Consider the following 23,190-nt stretch of genomic DNA (forward strand, 5'->3'; position numbering starts at 1 on the left):
TCTCCAGTCAGTTAGATCAAGAAGGGACTAGTTTCCCTTTTGCTCTACAATTAGGAACTTAATTACAGGCTGATCTTGAGTAAGACAGATCCTTGCATTTCCCCACCACCATTTCCTTCTTGTGCTTGTATACACTTGTCTCAAACATCTGGGGAGCGCTCAGTGATCTCACTGGTTCCCTTTATCTCAATCTTTCTCCTGTGGAGATTCCCTTAGGACAAGATCCCAATAGGCAAAACTTACCCCTGCTATTGGCCGAAAAGGGAAAGAGCAGTTTATGTTGTAGCCTACCCATCCACTGAAGGGTATCATACTAAATAGCTATTCAGGAGTTTCTGCGCACCCAAAACAGTCCCAGAGCAAAGTCAAGCCTCTGAGCTGAGCAATTAAGAACCAAAATGAAGTTCTTTGTTGTATGGTTCTCAGCTTTGTGACTCCAAATAGTTGTCTTTCCTCAAAAGAATTCCATTATTCCACAAGACCGACTATTCTTTCCTGCTCTCTTGCCAAAGGTAGATGATTACTATAAACCACCTCAGTCCACCCAAGGATCTTTCATCTAGAACCCAAAGTGCAAATGCTATTAAGATTGTGTTCTCTGGGGACAGAAGTATTGACAAAGATGTAGCTGGCTTCTCACGTGAGAGAAATACTTACATATCTGAGTAGTTCGACTTGGAAGATCAATGATTTTACTACATGTAAATTATACCTCAATTTAAAAAATTAATTCTAACAGATACTCATCCTCTCAGGGAACCTGCCCTTACTTTTCTAACAGCTCTAACAGGGTGCTCTACCCATATATCCTACCCCATAAAAAAAAATAAAAAGCAGCAAAAAACTTATCTTCCTCTCTACCTAAAATTGCATTGTTTTTCTCAGTGTATGTCTTCCATTCAATTACATGGAACATGGCTGGACTGTCTTGAGGTGAAAAGGAAAAATTTTTAAAAACTTATATAGAGTGAAAGGGATGAGATCATTATAGCCCTGAAAAGTTGTGTGAGCTGAGGTCATACACATACGGTGGCCTAGGGAGCAGGCCTCTAACCGCCATTAGCATGGGGTGCAAAGAGCACAAGTGACCTCAATGCATCATAGAAAGAATGGACATTTTAAAAAGAACAACCCCATCTAACTAGCTCAGTCCCAACACTGAAGAACTATTTTCAACCACTCCAAAATTCTTCTCAATGAAAATATTCACCTCAAAGAATAAATAACATCAAATCAGGATTTAGTAAACATTCAGGCAATTTGAGATTTTATTGCGAAAATAGCTATTTTGACATTATATCCAGTTTCTCATTTATCAGAATAAATTCTTTACACATTGATCACCATCGCCACTTCTGGGTATTTATACATAGTCTCTGAGTAAAATACATTCACACTAGGCAAGGCTAGAATATTGAAATTATGATCAACATTGCTTATTTTAAGATTGTTTATAACAAAGCTACAGTATTTATACACTAGAACAGATGTTTAAAATGTTTACCATTCGAAGACAGGCTTGGTGGAACAAAGCCAATATGTGTACACATACATTTCTTATTTATCTTCTTTCTGTCCGCCATCCAGAAAGCTCAAATTACATTACAAATACCTCAAATTTTCACTTCAAGATGAACAGAAAAATGGAAAGACATCATTTCCTATTTTACATAAAGTCAAAAGAGAAATAAGACTCACCTTTATGCAATTAACATAAAAGCCTGAGTATACCTTCCCTTCTCCAAGAAACAAAGATGACAGCAATACAAGAGAAGTAGCCAGCAGACCAAAGAAAGAATGGCCAGCACAACTTTCTCTACCATGCATGACTCGCTTAGGACTGATGCAAACTCTGGCAAGTCATTTTTCTTGATTTCCAAGGATCTGGGATATGTAAACTAAATGATTAAAAGGCATTTCTCTAAATTTGCATGAGGAAAACTTAAGGATCAGAACAAAGGTCCAACTGTTTTTCACATGGCTAGATGTTCATCATTACACCACAACTCAAAACCCAAAGCCAAGCTTTCTATCAAATGCATATCCAAAGTGTGGAGTTCCAAATATGAAACCGTATGCACTGCAGAAAACAAACAAAAGCATCTGATGCCTGATTAGTGATCTGATTTGATACTTTGAAATGAAATCAAACATACTTAGTCCCCTGAAATTTGGAGGCTAGTGAGTTTTAAAATTTGGGGGATATAGAAACTGCTGAGAATTTAATGAAAACTGTAAACCCACATCCTAGAAAATGTACACACAAACATACAATCTTTACTTAGACCACGTTTTCAGTAATAGAATAGAATTTGAAGGTATGAACCTTCCTTTGCTTTGTCACTGAAGCAACTGTAAACTTTCTATGATACTGTATGTGTGTGTGTGTATATATATATACATATATTATATATATATTATATATATATATAATTTATATATATATTTATTTTTATATATATACATATTTTTTTTTATATATATATATATATAAAATAATCAGTTTCTATATGACTTCAGTGCTGTAAATACTCAGCACCTTTTTGGCACTTCTAAAGCACAGCCAAAAACAGTTTGGAAAATTGTTGTGTAATTCCAAGTTGGTTCCCCCTTTGTCCCCTAGAGTGCTAAGAACCGGTTAATTCTCTGAAACCACTAGTTCACACCTCTGTACAGCTGTTTCAAGCTGATTCTAGGGAAAGGCGCTGGACTGACCAGGGGCCTCACATGTGCCTAACTAAGCAACCTAGCAAACCCGTAGCCACCCACTGCTCTCTCCCCTCTGTGGGCCGTTAGTCCTGAGCTCTCTTCCCATTGTAACCACCCACTAGAGGGGCACCAAACAGGAAACCTTTGCAATGAGCACAAACAAGCAAAACACTCTAAGGCATTTCCCTACGTGTATTTCTCAGAACACAAATCTCACAAGACACGTACTTTACAAAAAAAAATCCACATGAAAATAAATTAGGGAAAGTGTATAAAATACAGGTCCATCTTGGAAACTCAAACCATACAACAGCATACCAAAGGTTCTGAAAAGTCTATAGTAACTTAACTTTGTCTAACCCAGCATTTCCCAAATTTATTTGACCCTCTACACACTAATGATCTAGTCTGTCAAAATAGTCCTTCAGGAACTGTTTCTCCAAGGAACTAAAACATGGTTTTTTAAAAATCTTACTGTATAATTTCAAAATAATAATGAGGATACAAAAAGACTTATTTTCCTGTGTTTTTTAAATGAAGAAACGACTTTGCTTTGCTGTGATTTTTGTATCACAAAAAAAAAATTCCCCTCTATTTACAAACATCCAACTCAAAGATACCCTTTCTTATGTCACTGTTCACGAATGTTACTTCTCAGCTGTCATGACTGGCCTCTTCATCTGGCACAAATAATCGCTGTATGTTTTTGATTCTGAGAATACCTCTCTACCTCAATCATAATAGTTTGACGTCGAAAGCTGGTAAACTGAGCTCCTAACAAACACTACATCCCAACAAGAGTTTTGGGCTAAATTATTTTGCAAACCCTTAAAAAAAAGAAATCCATCTTTACAGCTCTGTGAAAATCAGCATTTTGAAGATCTACTGAAACTTCAATTAAACCTTTGAGGACAATAGGATTGCTGGCCTTTGTTTCATGTCACGAACAACAAATTTCTTAATAATCTGCTTAAGAAACATGAAAACACTGAAAAGGAAATGTGAATTCCAAGAGCTGAACAAGGAAAGGCAAAAGAGAATTGTAACGCCAACAACATATACAAAAGACAATCACCACAATCCAAATTATAGTCTGTGGCTGTGCTCAGAGTATATAAATAACCAAAGCAAGACAAAGTCAATTACTAATTCCCTGTGAGCTTAACAAAAAGCACGCAGACATGCTGCACCTTGTTCATTAAAGCGTGGTCCTGGGGAACGGCTTGTCACACTGTGCAGTTAGAGGTAACACATGCAAAGCAAATAAGGACTATCGCATGGAGACACAGAACTTTAAAAAAATATTTTATCCTCAAAAGTAAACCCTGTACCACAGAAAGAAAAAGACATAAGTACAAACATAAAATCATAGAATTTTTATATCCTAGGAAAAAGGAGTTCTTGATTTCAGGTTGTTTTTTCTTTTCTGGTAAAGCAAAACAGGTCTTTAGATAATCACTGGCTATAAACCTGAGTTTTCTTTCTTTAAACTCAAGAATGAAATAAACTATTTAATTTATATTATGTACTCAGCTGGAACTGAATACAGATACCATCTTTGGAGCAATACATTTTAAATCATAGTTTATGGAGATAATGATAAATGTACTCTATTGAATGTACTTATAAGACCCTTTTAAAATAATTATAGATTCACAAGTTGCAAAAAACAGTACAGAGAAATCCTGTGTGTCCATCATTCAGCTTTTTGTCTTTATGTTTAAGCATTTATATTTTAGTTTTAAAGGGTTAAAATTTTTGACAGTTTAGGAAACACTATCATAAAATCTAACAGACCTGGTCAATGTATATTCTTGGAAGAGGCTCTAAGAAAACATACTACTGACTTCAAACTTTTAATCACATAAAGCTACCTTTAAAAAAAATTGTTTTTCTGAGATACTGTTTCCAATTTTTGCCTCTTTTGATGTCTAGATTTTTCAATTTTTGCAGACTTCTGAAAATTATAACTTAGCTCTTACTGAAATAAGCTTCTCCACTCCTTCATGTTAACGTATCTAGCAATATTAAATAGAAATTACAAATGGAAATCAAAAGGCTTTTGATTTAATGTATAATCTCGAATCCTCTAGTACCCCCCAAAATAATACAAACATACCTAAGTTGAAATTTGATTTGCTTGTCCATGCCAACTTTTGTAGGGGGGGGAAACTTTATGAAGGAATGACTATCCTCATTGTTCTTTAGTTTTAGTGTTAAGAGAATGGTAGTCTTATGGATGACTGATGACAGTTGATGGAGGATCTTTATCATATGGGAATTATCTGACCAATTTTCTAATCCTATGCCACCAAAAAATATAAACACAAACATCGTCCCTTTTATATTATCCTCCACCAGCACCTCCAAAAGAAAGCAGCTCACAGCATTTTAAGACTGTAGACATTTATCTCAGCAAAGTCCAACTTCATCCAAAGCCTACTCTGACAGGCTGACCACAGGCTCTCTGCCCAGTCTGGGAAGCTGTTCCTTCCCAGAAACTTCCTATATGAGCAGCACATCTCTGGAGCGGTTTGTGCTTGCTTACAGCTTCCTAGCATTTCATTGGCTTATACCAAAAAGTGCAACTAAATAAACCAAAATACAAATTGTCACTTTTCTAAATCCCACTGTGCATCGTTGGAAAGGTAATCTAGAAGCATTATGTCCTATCTAGTACAAGGCTAAAGGCAGTTCAGAGCAGGAATGACCAAAAGGAAATAAATCAGATTTACAGTCAGCTTTTCTACTAAAAAGGACATATAATTGTTACTCTAAAATGACATCTTTTTTATTAAACTTTCAACACATGAAACACTGCAGTATGCTTATCAGCTGAAGTTTGTGTTGCAGGAACATGATCGCCCACATTCTTATAAAAATTTAAAAACATTTTCTTCTTCATGGACATTGTAGTTTTATTGGCAGAAAAATTTACATAACCCAGTACAGTGGTACCTCAGTTTTCGAACGTAGTCCATGAGTTCTGAAACGTCCGAAAACTGCTGACAGCTAGGCCTCAGGATCTTGCACTCAGCAGAAGCCGTGTGACATGTTTGACTTCTGAGTCGTGTTCGAAAACCGAAGCATTCACTTCCAGGTTTACAGCATTCATAAACCAAATTGTCGTCAATGGAGACATTTGAAAACCAAAACTTGGAGTTAAATTTACTATTCAATTTTAGAATCTGTTAGGGTTGGTATAGCTCTTTCTCCTATAAATTTTTTATTCTTCTAAAACTAATTTTAATTGTCCTGTTTTACTTGTGTTTGACTATTATAAGCCACATCAGATGCTCTTTGGAAATTTTAATATTATACAAATCATAATTGGAGATGACTAACCCTGACTAATGCATAAACAGATGTCTGATTAATGTGCTAACCAACCTTCTCCAATATACATCAATCATAGAGGACAATAAAGTCCTCTGGTCATGATTTTCAATACAGAATATTCATACAGACTTCAGATTGCTGGACCCTCACAGATTAATGCGTGACGCGCACACACTCCCCCACCTGTTGCAGACGTAACATGCAACTCATTCCTTTCCCTAAATGCATCCAAACAGATAAAGGCAAGATTCTGAAGACTACCATATTTCTCACTTAATTAAAACTCTCAAGAAAAATATTTACAAGGACTTAAAGACTTCTGTATAAATAGCTACCTAAATACAGAACAAATTGAGAGGATGGAGGTCAAACACAGCTGAGCTCCACTCAGCTCAAATTAGACGAATCTCCAGGCTACAAAGCTGTTTTCTTAACGTGGGTTTCTGCAGGACATGATAAGATTTGCTGAGCACCATAGTAATCTTTTAAGACACTAATCAAAAGCATGGTCCTATATTTTAAAAACCCCAGAAGTGGTTTTAGGATAACAGAAGCACCTAAGCCACTGAAATAAGCAAGATTCTATTATAAAATTACTTGCACAGCAAATTCTTGAACAGTTCAGCAACCAATAACTAGAAAATAGTCTTTAAAAATGTACTGCTATTTCCAATTATTCCCTTGGATCCTTCAACTGTAGTTAAACTACATAAAAATAATTAGTTGTCATAAAGCTTTTGACTACATGACATGCTTCCTATAAAAGAGCACTGGTCTAAGCCAAGCACAGTGAACTTGCACCAGGCGCACAGTAGGTACTTCTATCACTCTGGTGGTGGGCTCCTCCTGAGTAATGTCTAAGAACTGGACAAGTTTCAGTAAGACTTTACAGTCTGGTATAACGATGACCCACACATTCAGTTCTCCTGAAATCAACCCAAGAAAGAGATGACTAAAAATTTGCTATAAATACATAGGTCTAAAGCTGCCACATTTGCCCAATAAACTAAAAGAGCCCTTACTAACCTATACTGAACACACCAGCAAATACTAATGTTATATTGAAGTGCATATAGTCAGATAAATATTATATATAAACAACTTTAATATTTATGTATGGTACTAACCCCCCAAAAGATAAGACTTGTGAAAGCATAATTAAAAAGCACATTCCTCATCGCTTTTTAAAGTTAAATAGAGGCTTTTCTATTGAAGTAAACAGAGCATTAGAATATTAGAATAGTATGTTCTTCATGTCTAAAATAGGCTTCAGATTTCTAAACAGAAGAAAAAGGCCTCAGCCAAAGAGCCACATATTAGATATTCAGACTGGTCTAAGAAAACTAAATAAATTAGCTTGAATAAATTAAGAGTGCATGTTCAGAACAGAATTGCAGCTTTTGGTCAGCAACATATGAACCAAAGGCAAAAATCTGCCAAGGTTAAGGCAGGGTGTTTATATATATATATATATGTATATATACACACACACATATATATATATGTATGTGTGTGTGTATATATATATATACATATATATATATGTGTGTGTGTATATATATATATATATATATATATATATATATATACAGTACAGTGTGTTATGTTTCTTTCCCAAGTTCATTTAGCATTCACTTTGATGGTATTTAAAGTGCATTGCCAAGCTAAAATACAAGCTTCCTAATTTTAAAAAAAATAGATGTCGTAGAAAGTTTCTTTTGTCTTAGAGTCTTCTTTATACCTATTAATGGCATTTTCTTTTTGCCTCCACACACTCAGTGTAAGAGATTACTGCAACAATCATATGACTTTGGACACAAAGCATGTCGCCTATCAGGGTGATAGCCGTTGTAAGGAATCGCTTTCTTCTTCTGCTGGAGTCAATTTAAGTGTCGGCAGTTTCCGAGGAGGAAGTTGAGGGCTTTGGCGAAGATTGTCATCCATCTGTAGAAAGTACAAAAGGCACATCTGACTAATGGATGTAGCACCATTTATGTGGACTGTGGCCTCCCCATTGAAACAACAGCCTAGAACCATATGTTTCTAGGACAGCAAGCGAAACATTTTTCTTGCAAATAATCTCTCAAGAGTTCTAAATGTCATACCTCAAATACCAGCTGACTCAGTGGATGTATAAAAGCAATGTGGCTCATCCTTGATGCCTTTACAAAATTACAGTAATTCCACAAAATGAATACTCTACTGAACTTAACCACTGCATGACTTGGTTTAAGACGTCTTCTAATAGGAAATATTTCTGTTACACTAAGCTCCAAGGTTTCCAAAGTATGTTTACATACAATATCTCATTTGATCTTCCCAGCACCATTGTGAAGGAAAAAAAGCAGTTACAATCATTCCCTATTTTACAAATTAGCAAAATAAAGTTCAGAAGGGTTCAGGAATTTGCATTTAGTTGCAAAGCTAGTATCAGAGCTGAAATGTGAACCCAAGTCTTATTCCAACATTTGTTCTTTCAACTATATACCTCATTGCCTCAATGAAAACGACCTGTACTCCACTCAAAAAGATCAGCTTTTTTAGACTCAGAGTATTTAGACCAAGGGAAGCTAGGAAAGTAGAAAGAAGGATAAATTCTTTAGACCTAATTCAGAGGCATTCCAAATACTGGATCAGATCTAAGTCTGCTCTAGAGAAATTAATATGGAGCACATTGAGAAAACATGAGTTTCAGTCTTACCCTAAGGAATACATTAGCATCCCTGGGAAACACTAGGACAGGGATGATTCTTCAGAACTGAGTCAGACCTTAGAAAACTATTGTACCTTTAACCAGAGCACCCCACAGAGTGCAAGATTCAGGTCCTGCTGTTGAGCTCACTATCAGCTTAACTTCGTAAGAGACTTGAAAGCAGCTGCCATCAAACATCAAAGACTCAAAACCAATAGAATCCAGCATCTTATTACCACCTGGATAGGCAGTTTTTTTTTAGAGTTTTGAGTATGTGCAGAGCAAAATGCTCCCTTATCTTCTCAATATGCTCTTATAAAGCATAAAGGAAATGTTTCAGCAGAGGTACCAGGATTTGTAGGAAAGAAAAGATTAACATTTAATCTGCCAATGAAAAAAAAGTATTTCCAGTGAACTATTTGAACCAACTGTGTTAAGATGCCTTTTTATCTTGCAAAAACTAAGTTCCTCAAACCTAACTTTCTTTTTTTAAACTCCAGATTTTCTATCCAAATAGTGAACAGTAGTAGCCATTAGAATTTGTTGCTCTAATGTCTTATAGCAGTGAGCCATACTGAAGAGCAGGTATGAAGGGTTGGGGGAGTGCTGATATAGGGTCGGAAAACTTTCATATATTGATGATGACCCAAGAAGAAGTGTACAAACTAGGGACAGAGCCATTTGGTTTCACTTTTGCATATGTAGGTATTTCATGGTTCTCTTTACATGCTTGTCATGAGTTTGCCACATATAGGAAATGGAAACTATACTGGATAGCCTTCATCTAGCAGCTCAGTGTCTAAAACAGTCTGAGTAATCTTTCCATTACCCATACTTAACACTCAATATAGTTCCTCTTGTGAGATTTACTGGGTTGGGCAAAGAATTAAGAAAAACTGGCTTTCACTCAGCTTACCCAAACTTTAACAATGAACTCTTATCATTTTACTCACTTTCCAGGTTCTAACAACACATGAAGTACAATAAACAGAAATCGAACAGTCATTCCAGAGAGTGGCAGTTATAACCTGGCTATTAGGACTACTAGTAATGGATACATAATCTCATTCATGAGTTAGATAGTTGACTAATTGCAAAGCCAAGCTGGAGTCCAATTTCTAGGGTTCAAATTCCCTCTCTAATTCTTGTCACCTGCATGACCTCAGCCAGGTGACATACGCTATTCTCAAAACTTCAGGATCCTCACCTGTAAAATGGGGGTGGTAGAAGCCATGCACTCACAGAGGTGGGGTGACGATTAATGAGATAACTCACATAAAGCTCATCAACACAGTGCCAGTTACTGCCAACCAGTGCTATTTGGCCACATTGTCCTATTAGTTTGTGAAAGGATGCAGTATTATTCATTTGTATAAGTAAAAAAGCAAGTTTACCAGACACTTAGGGGAAAAATGAATAACTCTCTTGTATTTTTCCAATTAGAATCACCCTTGAAATTTCCATTGTTGGCTCTCTCCCCTACCTAGTTCCTCAATCTCTCTCTCACCAAAGGACCACCCCCCGAATGGCAAAATATCCACATTGATAAAAGAAACTGTAGACATTTAGATCAGAGAAGAACAGGAAAGAGAAAATATAAAACATTTCATGTGGAAGAAAGAAAAAGATATTACAATGCTATTAACAAGAGCAAGCACAGATGCTTCCAATCTCACGAAATGGTAACCTTCAGAGACAGAAGCAGACAAGCAAGCAAGAAGTGTTTTTGTTTTATCGTTTGGTTGTTTTTTGTTTTTTTAAAGACAGGCTTTTGGGTCTTCTAACTTGAAAAATACTAATTGTGTGGTAAAAGTAAACCCAATATTATCAGAACGATCCCCAAAGCAATCAGGCCACTTCTGGCTTCAAAATAAATTATATTGTACAACTTTAGTAAATATAAACTTAAACAGCTTTCTGAAAAAATAAACTCTTAAAAAAAAAAAGACTAAGAGGGTAAAGTTAATTCATAACCCAAACTACAGTATTGATCACAGAAAGGAAACTATTGAATTACTATAAAATAATGATTGAAGTAAACTTGACCTTTTCAATTAAATTGGATTCCTTATTTACAAGTTGTGTGAGTTTCTGCAGATTTGCATCTACAATTTCTTGTCCAGCAGGAGAGATTCCTAAGAAGCCAGAAACAGAAATCAGAAAGACAGGAAATTTTGTAAGCTTTTAAAGCTGTTTAGACTGAAAGAATTTTGAATCTATCCACCCTCCCAAGTGTCCCGCCTTCCAAACAGAAAGCACAGAGAAAACCATTCTGGGTTCAAAGGCACATTTAAGATGGATAGTAATGCTCCAAAACCAACCCATAAACAAAAGGACTGAATTTGCCCACAGAGTAGACACTGGGGCCAAGTGTGCTGCCGCTAGCCAAGGTAATTAGGAAAAGAGCAGAGCAGGCCTCGTTTCCTTCTCAAATTCAAGTTGTACCTTTTCCCCACCTATTCCAAATAGGTCTTAGTTACAACTATCTGGATAACTTTCTAAGGTAGTGAACTCCCAAACAGCTATCCACCAGGCATCCTAAGTATTTGGAGGAACTTTAAAAAATACAGATTCCTGGGTCTAGCCCTAAGAAATTCTAATTTGGTAAAACTGGTATAGGACCCAAGATTTTTTATTTGTCCTGTAGACAGGTTTGCCAACCACCGCTCCAAAGTAACAAGGTTGACAGTTACTTGATTTCATGACTCCCAAACTATTAACTTATCCCTATATACAAAACACTTAACCAACCATAAAAAATAAATTGCCCCTCAGCCAACTATCCTTATAACTCCTGTTTCTCTCTTTTTATTAAAGTTTTTGGGGTGACACAGGTTAATAAAATTATATAGGTTGCAAGTGTACAATTCTGTAACACATAATCTATATATCATATTGTGTGTTCATCACCCAAAGTCAAATCTCCTTCCATCACCATATATTTGACCCCCTTTACTCTTTTCTACCTCTCCCCCTCCCCCTTTCCCTCTGATAACAACTAAACTATTGTCTGTGTCTGTTAACTCCTGTTTCTTAAAAGGATAATTTCTGCCAACTCTCCCAAACAAATTTAGCATCCCAATCACTTAAGCACAGGCCTCACACTGGCAAGCAAGCAAAGATTGGTATCCTAAGCAACAGGTGCCCTCTGTTTACTATACCTCCAGTCTGATGCAATCAGTTTTCATGTAGTGGAATCATGGGTGTGTACCTCACCAAACTCAATCTGCTACTGATTTCTGTTCACGCAGGAAAATGCTAGAAGCAACATTTAAAGTAATTGCCCATTTGCATTAGGATAAATGCTTCTTAAAAAATACCTCAATAAATACCTGTGATTTAATCTTTTAGAAGAAAATGACCCACTTCAAAGGGGCAATATATAAAGAAGAAAAAGAGCAAGAAATGTGTAAAATCCAGAATAGACAAAAAGCAAATATCTACTTCTCTATTTAAATAAGAACAAACATGGGAATAAAAATAAAGTTGCAAAAATGCAATTTTTTGGAAGTGCTCTAAACCAGCATTTAAAGACAATACACAAACTTTTTAAATAAGTCATGAATTTTGCTTATACATCCTTAGGAGAATATGCAAATACTTTATACAAACAAAGATTAGCTAAAGAGGAGCCAGCTTACCTCCAAGACTAAGCCTAAAATAACTGTTTAAGATGTCATCACAAAAGCGACACAGGTTGGAGAGCTGCTTCAAATGTTCTTGTAATTGAACTTTAGGGAAGCGTACTTTATAAAGAGGTGCAAGAAAACCAAACACATAGGCATCCAAAGTAGAAGGCCTAAAAATAAATTCATGATTTTTTAAAAGCACATAAGAAAATTAACTTGGGATTACACTAAAATTTTTTTTTCTCAAATACACTTGTCAGTTCTGAAGTATATAGTCGTTTAAAAGGTTTAGTATCCATTTTAGCTTATAAAAATGATGAAACTAGGATTTTACTCATTAGTAGTTTTTTTTTTTTTTAATACTCTAACCATTTGCTTTATTTCAAAGAAAATTCAGTTGTAAATCAAAGATTCAGTTTTACTCACAGGTGTTATATAGGACTGGAGACAGGATGGGAATAGTCTTAGATGTTTTAAAATCACATATGCAGCATATTAAGTCAATGTTAGGGTACCACCAACAGATAGTTGCCAATAGTAAAAGTCCATTACATATGTTTTTCAGTGAAAATCTCATTTGGGGGAGGGGGACGACCAGGAGACTTGTTTTAAATAACTGCTCATTGAATCTATGCACATGAAACACCAAAATGATTTTTAAGGGATGCACTCACGTATCTCCAAAGAAAAACTGAGATGTTCCCAATCTGTTTGACAGAAGATTTAGGCACTCCTTGGCATCTCTGTATATCTAATAAGGATGAAATTACACGTCAGAGGTAGGAAAGAGGCTCTAGAACTCCTTTTTACGCAGACGTCTATAGATAAGTTCATCTCTGCCATCTCTCGTCCCTCCTCAGGGGGGCCCTGGCTCTGAAAATAACCATGACCATACCTGTGCTTCCACTTCTCGGAGGTGGTAGAGGGGAGGCTGTCCTCTGGTCAGGAGAATCCTAGTCAGTGCTCCCTTAGACATTCTTCCAGGCAGGATCAAACTCAAGGGGAAAGGAATTCGTGAAGCAAACCATGGCTTTGTCACAGTAAAGTAATTTTCACTCTCAACCCAGAAAGTGTGAAGCTGCAAAAGGAGGGACAAAACACTACAAGGATGTTCTTTTATTAAAAGAAAGATCACTCAATCGATGTAAAAGTTTTTCATATCTTTGTATGAAGTGACTTTATATAAACTTTCCAGTTAGGATGACTCAGGAATAAAAACAACATTTTAAATATGAGTTTTGTTGATCGCTATATCCCAGGTACCCAGAACAAGGCCTAGCACATAGTAGGTGCTCAATAAATATTTGCTGAATGAAGGGATTGCAGTTCGCCCAATTCTATACGTGGAGCAACGAACTCCATCTTCCACAAAGAATTTTTATTTTTATTTCCAAAATAACATCATCTTTCACTTTGTTGTTTCACATACTAGTGGAATGTCTTAACAAAATCCAGTTTCCCAGTAACATGAAAGAATCAAGGTTAATACATAAATGAAATGTCCTCTTTGAGCCATTTTCGTTATTTTTCTTCTAAATTGACTAAGTACATTTTCAGTAGGTCACTAAAATACTGTAATATTCACCAATGCTCACCACTGCAGGAAGAAGCTTCTCTTCTAGGAGAGCAATGTAAGCCAGAGTATCAGCCCCTTGTTTTGCTGAGAGTTCATAATCAGCATTATATTTCTATTAAAATATATAAAGCCAAAAGTCAAGAGCATCCCAAAACAGTGAAGCTAAATAAATTAGCACTTATTCTTCCTCAAAAATGGCAAACGTGATTATTAAAAGGAAGAAAGAGAAACACAAATTTAGTGACAAATGCTGCTTAATGCAAATAAAGTTCTTAGCACAGCTTCATGCACACAGTAAAGTCAGTAAGTGTTATGATTTTTTTATTCACTATTATTATTTCAGTAATTGTTAATGACTTAATTTAGTGTATGGCATATAGTATAACTGAATAAATCGAAGCTATTATTTTTGTTAACAATAAGGAAACAGTTCTAATTAGTTGCATTTTCCCCATGAAAAAAAAGAAAGAAAACCTTCCCATTTAGAAAAGTTCTAAATTTTGTTGACATAGTATTTTTTTTAAAGTACTGGCAAAAGCAATGATAACTTTTGCACTTACATAAACCTTTACATGTTTAGACATTTTGGATACATTATAAAAATCTTTACAGTGTTCAAACATTTTGGATATATTATTTCATGAAACATTTAACTGTAACTATGAGTTAAGTGGTTTTAAAAAATAAAATAGTTGCTAGTTGGTGGGCCCTCAGATGTCATACCCAGCACAAAATGGGTAGCAACTATGTGACTAAACTGACAATCATCTCAGTGTTAGCAAAGATGGCTAAATTTAATCTACTTACATCTAAACTTCAATAAAATCCAAGCAAAGTGCAAGAGAATATAAATTATTCCTCACTTTATGACTGAAACCACAGTACAACTCATGATATAGAGCAGTAATTCGCAAGTCTATTTTTATATCAAAGCCCTACTAAGTTGGCAAAAAAGGATTTTTAAAAATCCTGAAAGCTTACAATGTATTTTCTTTTAAGTAACATGCTGGGATCAACAATCTAGTTATTCAAAAGGAACCACCCACCTGTTTTCTTAAAAAGTTTAGTATTTTTGCTGGTTGAGAAACAATGTTGTTTTCAGTTGTCAAAATTGGTACATCTCCTATAATCAGAAAACAGTTTATATACAAGGAAACATTTCGATTCCCTCTGAAGAGATTCCAATACCCTATGAGTTATGCCAATTGCACATTTGGAGGGGAAAAAATGAGTAAACTCCTCTTCGTTTTTTGCAATTTAACAAAGAGCAGTCCTAGAGAACATTTTCATCTCTCATAATTTCCAATGATTTGGCCTGTACTTTGAAGTATTACTCAGAATGATCAAACCATAAGCAAGAAGGGAGCCAAGGTCATGGTAAAAAGAAACTAAAATCCCAAGGTACTCCATGGCTATATGCCTCAGAGCTTTAAAAGGGTTTGAGGGAGGCGCTTAAACAGGGCAGAAGGGCTGTTTAAAGTTTACACTTTACCTCTTGAACCTCTCCAGGTGTTATCTATGACATTGACTTTCAAGGGTGCACCAGAAAATTTGGCGTAAGCCTGAAACAGAGTTTGCAATAAAACATCTTAGACCGAGTACATAATGCAAATCTGCTGAGCTGCTTTACTTCACAGGCCGGTTCCCCAAGGCAAAGATGCCTGACCAAGGGGCCGCGTCCCTTCCCCAATCTCTAGCTGAGCGAGTGCGCGCGCCCACTACCTGGCTTTTGGGAACCTTGTTACCCAAAGGCTCCAGGGTTTGCAGAGCGGGACGCGCACGCCCCCTGCTTTGTGCTTTCACGCCAATGCTCAGATAGCTTTGCAAGGCTGAGAATAACATGGAGCCAAGAGAAGAAACCATAGGTCTCCCGCCAGGTCTCGCTGGAGTCACAGGCCAGGTTGTAACTCATTCGTTGACTGCAGGGAGCAGCTCCCCGGCCCGCCTGGGCCCGGCAGCGCCGCAGGGAATCGCCGCAAGCCGCAGGTACCCGACCTGGCCAGCCTGTCGCATCTGGCCCCGCCCCTTGTTTCCCGCGCCCTGGCCCGCGAGGCGGCCTCACCATTACCACCAAGGACTCGCTGTGTACCGATGGAAGCCCCCAGCCGCCTCCCCAGCAACTAAGCTCCAAGGGGGCCGCCATCTTGCCGGGGCCGACCTTTGCTATCCCGGAAGTATTTTTGCCTCCCAATTTCCGGCACGTGGAAAAGAGGGGCGGGACTAGAGGAGGGAAGGGTACCTTGGGACACTGGAGAGATGCAGAAAAGATCCTCTGGTGGGTTGTAAGCACGCTTAGAATAAGCTTGACCTAGGGGTTGAGAGTCCTGGGCCTTAAGTCAGACCCACCAGTTCTCAAATATTTATTGGATGTCTAATGTATCCCAAACCTTTTGAACATTACTACCCTGCGCCTAAACTAACCTGTCTGCAAAATAGGTACGACAGGTTATTACAAGATTGTTATGACTGTTTCAAATTATGACATGGGGGGAAAGAACTTGGCATACAGTAGGCACTTAATAATTGTTCAACCCCTTCTTCCATATATTTGGTCTCTGCCTCTATTGTCATCGTCTTAACTTGCTCCACCCTTCTTGCAAGTAATTCTGTTCCTGAAATTTGTCAAATGAATTCTCCCTTCAATCTGAAATGTCTTTTTTTCCTGGCCACTGCTCCCTCAAAAATGAACTGTCACCTTCCCAGGGACAATTTTACAAAGTTAGGAACTTTGGGTTTCCTGCAGCCCCTTATACATACTTGAACTGTAGCTTCTATCCCTAGATACAGACCTTTTGCCTGTCTCTACAGGCAGCTCTTTGAAGACAGAACAAGGCTGGCTTTATAAAAGTGAGACCTGTGCAGTCACACAGGGACCTATGCTTAAAAGGGCCCACACTTGCCTTAATGTTCTGCTGTCATTATCTTGAAATTCTTAATAATTTTTGAAAAAGGGGTCCCGCATTTTTATTGTCAACTGGGCCCTGCAAATCACATAGTCATTTCTGTGGGCTTAATGGTTATAAACTAAATGTTTCTTGAACATCAACCTGACAATTTGTCAGAAAAACTGTTAAAGAGAAAAGATTGGCCTTGGGAATGTTATATCCTAACATGGTTGCAGGGTCCTGGAGTTAGAACTTGGGTGCTGGGTCTTTTTTCTAGAAGGCACAGTAGTCTTTCTGAGATTACCTCCCAGTCATTCCTCTGAGTTTTTTTCCTTTCCTCTGCTTCATGGAGATAGATGGGTCTCCTTCAACAACTGAGCGCTAAAAAGACACCTCTGCAAATGTTCCTAAAGTTACAATTCAACAAATAATTGTTAGGCACTCCCTTACTATAGCCATCTAAATTACAGTGTCAATCTGCTAAAGTCTTTTGTCATGTTTCAAAGGCAAGAGTTCTCAGAAATGGGAAGGGAACAATATGTCAAAGGTGGGATTCCATTAATAGTACTGTGTAACTGGGAAATGCTTAACATATGTACAATTAAAACTAAGTATCAAAGTATGTCTTGAGCAACGACTGTGTCCAACAAACTGTAGGCTCTGGGAGAATACAGGCATAAATACGACACAAATTCTATCCTCAGGAGTTTATGGCCTACAAAAGAGATATAAAACTAGGTGTAACAAGTTAGATTATCATGAGTCAAGTTAGAGATATAAATAAAATTCTGTGGCAGCACACAGCAGGAATGATGTATCCTCCGTGGGATTAGTGGAGGCTAGCCGTTCAGTCTTCTGTATAAAGAAGGTAATTCAACTTTCAGATTCAAGTAGTGGGACTTCCCTGGTTTGAGGTTTAAAATTCCAAGCCATAAAGCTCAGAGTCCATATACTACAATCAGGCATTTTAAATAATCATACACAGAGAACGTGGACTCCCTGAGTCTTGTTTGTAGGGTGACGGGGGGGGGGGGGGGGGGAGTTGATACACATTCTTTGTGGATACATAATGTAATTCCTCAGTTCAGCCTTCTTCCTTATTGCTGTTGTTACATATGGCAATTTTGTTTGCATTAAAGAGAAATTAAATCTCTTCTCTTCACATTGAAGTAAGACAGAGAATAGCATGCTATTGCATCTGATGAGAGAATCCTTCTCACAGGTTTATTTGTGCCTATTTAATAGCAGTCTTTTATTGCTGCAATTCCTCTTGAGAGTCTTTATTTTCTAGATTGAATTTTAAAACTCAAGCGTAACTGATTTCACAACCAGGCAGAATATTGTTTCAGAGAATCACACAGAAAGCTGAAAGGTTCAGGAATTATGCCTGGTTTGGGTAGTTGGCCCCTGTGCCTTTTTCTGGCTACTAAAGAGTATTGTTCAGAGTTCATCAAAATCATAATTGCAGATTCCTACCAGGAAACATACTATCTGCAAAACATTCACGTATGTGTGGGATGAACTGAATCACAGCTTTTTAATGAGTATTCCAGACAATGTTTTCCCTGAAGAAGAAATATTTTCAAAAGATGGACATCAAAAATGATTTCATGTAGTGATAGTCATCTAAACTCTGGGGAACTGATCTTGGCATCCATTCCTATCCCTCATATGTTTTTTAACTTGGGAGCCATGGTGCGGGTTCTATTAGGATCTTTTTGTCTGCGTGATTGCAATTTTGTGAAATGGCGCTATAAGCAAAGATGAAAGGTTTGTGATAAGTAATCATGTAGTATGGTCCCTTATGGGAAAGTTGAACTAGAGAAGCTTGAATATCCCTTTTAACTCTAAACTTCTATTATTCAATTCTATGTTCAGATATAGAATCCTTGGGGAGGAAAAAAATAAACACGGAATAGAAGTCAGGAGAGCTGGTTTCCTGACTTTGCCTCTGATTAACCATATGACTTTATACCAATCATTTTACCTTTATTCCTCAACTCGTTCACTTATTAAGCAAAGGTTCTTTTAGCTCCGAGTTACTAGCATTCTATGACATTCATGGAGCAATTTTTACATGCCAGAAATTGTTTGAAGTACCTAACATAACTCATTGGATCTTCATAATGACTCCATGTGGTGGGCACTGTTATGTTCCTGTATTTTCAAGGAGGGGAATTAAGGTGCAATGATGTTGATTAACCTTCCCAAGGTCACCTAGCCAATAGGTGACAGAGCCAGGATTTGAACCCAGGTAGTCTGGGCTTATATTCTTAACCACTATGTCATACTGCCTATAGCCTTCTAAGTAATCCATTCAAAATCCTGGTTTCACTCAAACCATAGTTACTAATGCCATGATATTGCTATTAATATTTGTTTCAATAGTATTTGTTTAGTATGAAGCCATTAAACAAGTTCATTAAGCAATTTCTGTGTGTCCAGCACAATGCTAGGCTGTCAGGGAACAAAAACTTATGTTTGTGCTTTCAGAGGGATTGTTGATGAAACAAGGTCTACATATCTGGGGTAACTATAGATGATTAAGAGGTACCACTTTGTCAAGCAGACCGCAACTCTAGTGTGGTCTTAGACAAAGGCTTTAATATACTGCAATGCTTGCCAAAGGCCTAATGGAAGAATTAGGACTGTAGGTGACCTTGAAGGATAGATATATGCAATTTGGTTTGGCACAGAGAAAGACACTCTACATGGACTATGCTACATGAGTCAAGGCATAGAGATGGGAATGATGATGCAAAGAATCTGAAGACAAGTAAATGGATGCTGGATTCAATAAAAAGTTGGAGACTGATTCACTAACTTGAGAAATGAAATTGGTATTATTGGAAGGCATGGGGATGTGGAGTTTTGAGGAGGCAAAAAAGAAGAGTAAAAGTCGGAATACAATATTAATTGACTCACTTTGTCATGGATAGAAGGTGAAATGCTATTGATGCATAGGCAGCATAGGAGGAAGAGTTTTATGAACCCATAAATTATATTAAGCAAAATGTTGTGGAAAATAAAGTGAAGAAATGCTGCTGAATAAAATTAGAAGAAAGTTACCTGGCACCTTTGCATCAGCATTTTTCATGGAATAGATTGTTAGAAATTAAATTACAGGGAATTACTGAAGAAATTTGTGTTAGAAATATGGGCAGGTATAAGATCATGAGGAATATAACACAGATAAAGGAAGGAAAGAAATGGGATAGAAGCAGAAGACTGAATGTTTTTGAAGAAGATGACATGGTGAATCTACATACATATGAAGACAAAATTGGCTACTAGCAAAATTGGCTATTAGCAAAAGCCTTAAGATACCAAAGAGAAGAGAGATGGTGGTCCTAGGAATTACTCTGAGAATTGAGAGGCTGAAATCAGTAACTTGAGCCGTGGAGCTGGCATTGAAAATGAGAGCTTTCTCTTTGACCCTGGAGGAAGTTTCAAGGGAAGCATGGGGTGCTGAGTTAGCTCAAATCAGTTACCTTCAGATTTTCCTGTTACGTTAGGAAAAAATCAAAAGGACCCGAGGGAAAGAGATTTGGGCTTTGAAAAGAGAGAGAACAATTTAGAGAATGTACCAAGGAGTTAGTAAAAACTGAATGGAAGAATTGCTGACAGTGGCAAAGGTTAAATTTAAATTAATTTGAAGGAGACAAATCAAGTGAGAGCCATGGGCAGGTTAATAATTAGGTGCCCTTTCAAACATATTCTTTAAATATTTATTCAACCTTTTTTTAAAACTGGAAATGAAGTCAGCTAGAGAATGTAACAGGATCAATTTACATTTTACCAATTCTGTCTGTTAGAAGTCCTATGTGGAGATCTGGGTATAGTATCCCCTATGTTTGGTTCTGGGGATGATGGAGAGAAGAGGGAGAAAATAATCCTAGGACTTCCTCTAGGAATTGAAAGAAGATGGAATCTATAGCTTCAGCAGTGGGGCTCAGCCATCTTTAAGTCTAGTTAAGATAGCACAGTATGTGCCTTTCTCCAATGGTATTTTGTTGCCCAGAAGTTTAAGTGGGGAGCCAGGTTCATATTTTTATTTAGTATCAAGGTTATCAGGCAGCAATATATATTGAAAGGGATTCATTTTGCTTCTCCAGTGTAGTGAGCTTTTTGTCTGTTTTGTATTAAAAAGAATTAAATGGAACAAAAATAATATTATTTAACATAGTGATCAGTTTATGTAGAAACAGGAAGATTCTATTTTAAAAGTGGTAAAGGGTCCTAAAAGGAAATAAGGTTTCCATACTTCATTCAAAGTTATAAAACATCATAAATCAGCAGACTGTAATAAGCTATGCATGTATATTGTAATACCTCGAGCAACCACTAAAAAAGCTATACAAAGTGATATACTCAAAAACACTAAATAAATCAAAATAGATTTCTATTGTTCAAGTAACCCCCATGAAGGAGATAGAGGTAGAGATAGAGATAGATAGATAGACAGACAGACAGACAGGGGATTAACAGGGGACAAACAGAAAACAAATAGTAAAATGACAGACTTAAATCCTACAAAATCAATAATTAGTCTAAATGTAAATGGTCTAAATATACCAATTAAAAAACAGAGATTGGCAGAGTGAATGAAAAAACACAACCCAAATATATGCTGTCTACAATAAACTTCAAACATAATAACAGAGGTAGGTTAAAGATAAAAGGATGGAAAAACTACACCATGCAAACATTGATAAGAAAAAAATAAGACTTTATATATTAATACCATATAAAGTAGACTTCAAAGTAAAGAAAACTGCTAGAGACAAAAGAGATGTTACATATTAAAAATGGGCCAATTCACCAAGAAGACATAGCGATCCTAAATATGCACACTAAACAACGCTGCTTCAAACTACATGAAGCAAAAGCCGATAGAGGTGAAAAAATAAATAGACAAATCCATAATTATAGTTACACCACATTCTCAGCAGGTGATAGGACTACTAGACAGAAAATAAGCAAAGATCCAGATGAATTAAGCCACAGGATCTAATTAACATTTATAAGATGTTCATCCCACAACAGCAGAACACACATTCTTTCAAAGAGCTCATGGAACATTCACCAAAGTAGACCATATCCTGAGTCATAAAGCAAACCTCAACAAAAATAATTTTAATGAAATCAGACTGAATATATTCCTTGAATAGACTATAATTACATGCTACAATTACAATTTCTAATTATATTTATAATTAGAAATCAGTAACACAAAAACAACAGTAAAATCTTCTAAATACTTGAAAATTAAACAACATACTCCTAAATAATCGATGGGTCAAAGAGGAAGTCTCAAAGGAAAGAATTACATACAATTGAATAATGAAAATACAACATATCCTATAAAGTGAATGAAAAGATAAGCCACAGAACAGGTAAAAATATTTGCAAAACACGTATCAATTAAAGGACTTGTATCCAAAAATATACAGAGAACTCTTAAAACTCAATACAAAAATAACTGATTTAAAAATGGGGAAAAGATACCTCATTAAAGAGGATCTACAAATAGAAACACACATATGAAAAATGTTTAACATCATTTATCATTAGAGAGTTGCAAATTGAAACAACAATGAGATATCAATATACACCTGTTAGAATCGCTAAAATCCTTAAAAAAAAAAATTACAATCTCAACTGATTTGCAAGTCTATGGAGCAACAGAAACTCTCATTCATTGCTGGTGGGAATCCAAAGCTTTGCAAAACAATTTGGCAGTTTCTCCCAAAGCTAAACATTGTCTTACCAAATGTTGTGGGTTGAATTATTTCTGGAAAAAAGTTAAGTTGCAGTCTTACCTGTGATGTAAGCTTATTTAGAAACAGGGATTTTGTAGATATAATCAAGTTATGATGAGATCATACTGAATTAAGATGGTTCCCAAATCTAATACTGGTGTCCTTATAAGGAGAAGGGACATAGAGACACAGACAGAGACACACAAACACACAGAAAGGAAAGAGGGCCATATGAAGATGGAGGCAGAAATTGGAGTGATGCACCTGCAAGCCAAAGAATGTAAAGGATTGCTGACAACCACCAGAAGCTAGGAGGAGGCAAGGAAGGCTTCTTTCTTAGACTCTTTATAGAGAACATGGCTGACATGTCATTTTCACACTTCTAACCACCAAAACTGTGAGAGAATAATGTCTGTTGTTTTAGTCCACCTAGTTTGTGGTCATTTGTTATAGCAGCCCTAGAACACTAACATATTTTACAATCTAGCAGTTGGGCTCCTAAGTATTTACTCAGCTGATTTGAAAACACATCCACACAAAAATCTGCACAGGAATGTTTATAGTAGCTTAATTTGTAATCACCAAAAACTGGAAGCAA

General features: G+C 36.6%; 1 protein-coding gene across 4 annotated transcripts; it reads right to left on the minus strand.

Moving 5' to 3' along the window:
* Positions 1-1,239: 1,239 nt before the first annotated feature.
* On the minus strand, positions 1,240-16,128 carry MTX3 (metaxin 3). Of its 4 annotated transcripts, XR_012495068.2 has the most exons (10): positions 16,008-16,128; positions 15,438-15,507; positions 14,992-15,068; positions 13,965-14,057; positions 13,265-13,447; positions 13,044-13,120; positions 12,382-12,539; positions 11,902-11,998; positions 10,787-10,875; positions 7,957-7,992 (listed from the first exon to the last, which is right to left on the minus strand). XR_012495068.2 is itself a non-coding variant. In XM_019728196.3 (9 exons), exons 1-9 carry the CDS (start codon positions 16,086-16,088, stop codon positions 7,882-7,884), a joined length of 939 nt encoding a protein of 312 aa, XP_019583755.2. In that variant the 5' UTR covers positions 16,089-16,128; the 3' UTR covers positions 1,240-7,881. The 4 variants fall into 4 exon arrangements, 3 of the variants coding, with proteins under 3 accessions (XP_019583755.2, XP_088652709.1, XP_088652708.1); XM_019728196.3 differs by lacking the exon at positions 11,902-11,998 and having other exon boundaries at positions 1,240-7,992; XM_088796583.1 differs by lacking the exons at positions 11,902-11,998; positions 16,008-16,128 and adding an exon at positions 15,668-16,001 and having other exon boundaries at positions 1,240-7,992.
* Positions 16,129-23,190: the final 7,062 nt, after the last annotated feature.

The sequence above is a fragment of the Rhinolophus sinicus genome, chromosome 3 (assembly GCF_057876585.1).
Source record: "Rhinolophus sinicus isolate RSI-liver-muscle chromosome 3, RSI-T2T, whole genome shotgun sequence".
NCBI classification, from domain to species: Eukaryota; Metazoa; Chordata; class Mammalia; order Chiroptera; family Rhinolophidae; genus Rhinolophus; species Rhinolophus sinicus.

What these genes read in the sequence shown, in the direction of transcription:
- MTX3 (XM_088796583.1), bottom strand. Translation starts at nt 15,808, where the DNA reads ATGGTTTCTTCTCTTGGCTCCATGTTATTCTCAGCCTTGCAAAGCTAT. An exon ending in CACCTGGAGAGGTTCAAGAG is followed by an intron (nt 15,069 to 15,437) that starts GTAAAGTGTAAA and finishes TTCTGATTATAG; the next exon opens with GAGATGTACCAATTTTGACA. An exon ending in TAAACTTTTTAAGAAAACAG is followed by an intron (nt 14,058 to 14,991) that starts GTGGGTGGTTCC and finishes ATATTTTAATAG; the next exon opens with AAATATAATGCTGATTATGA.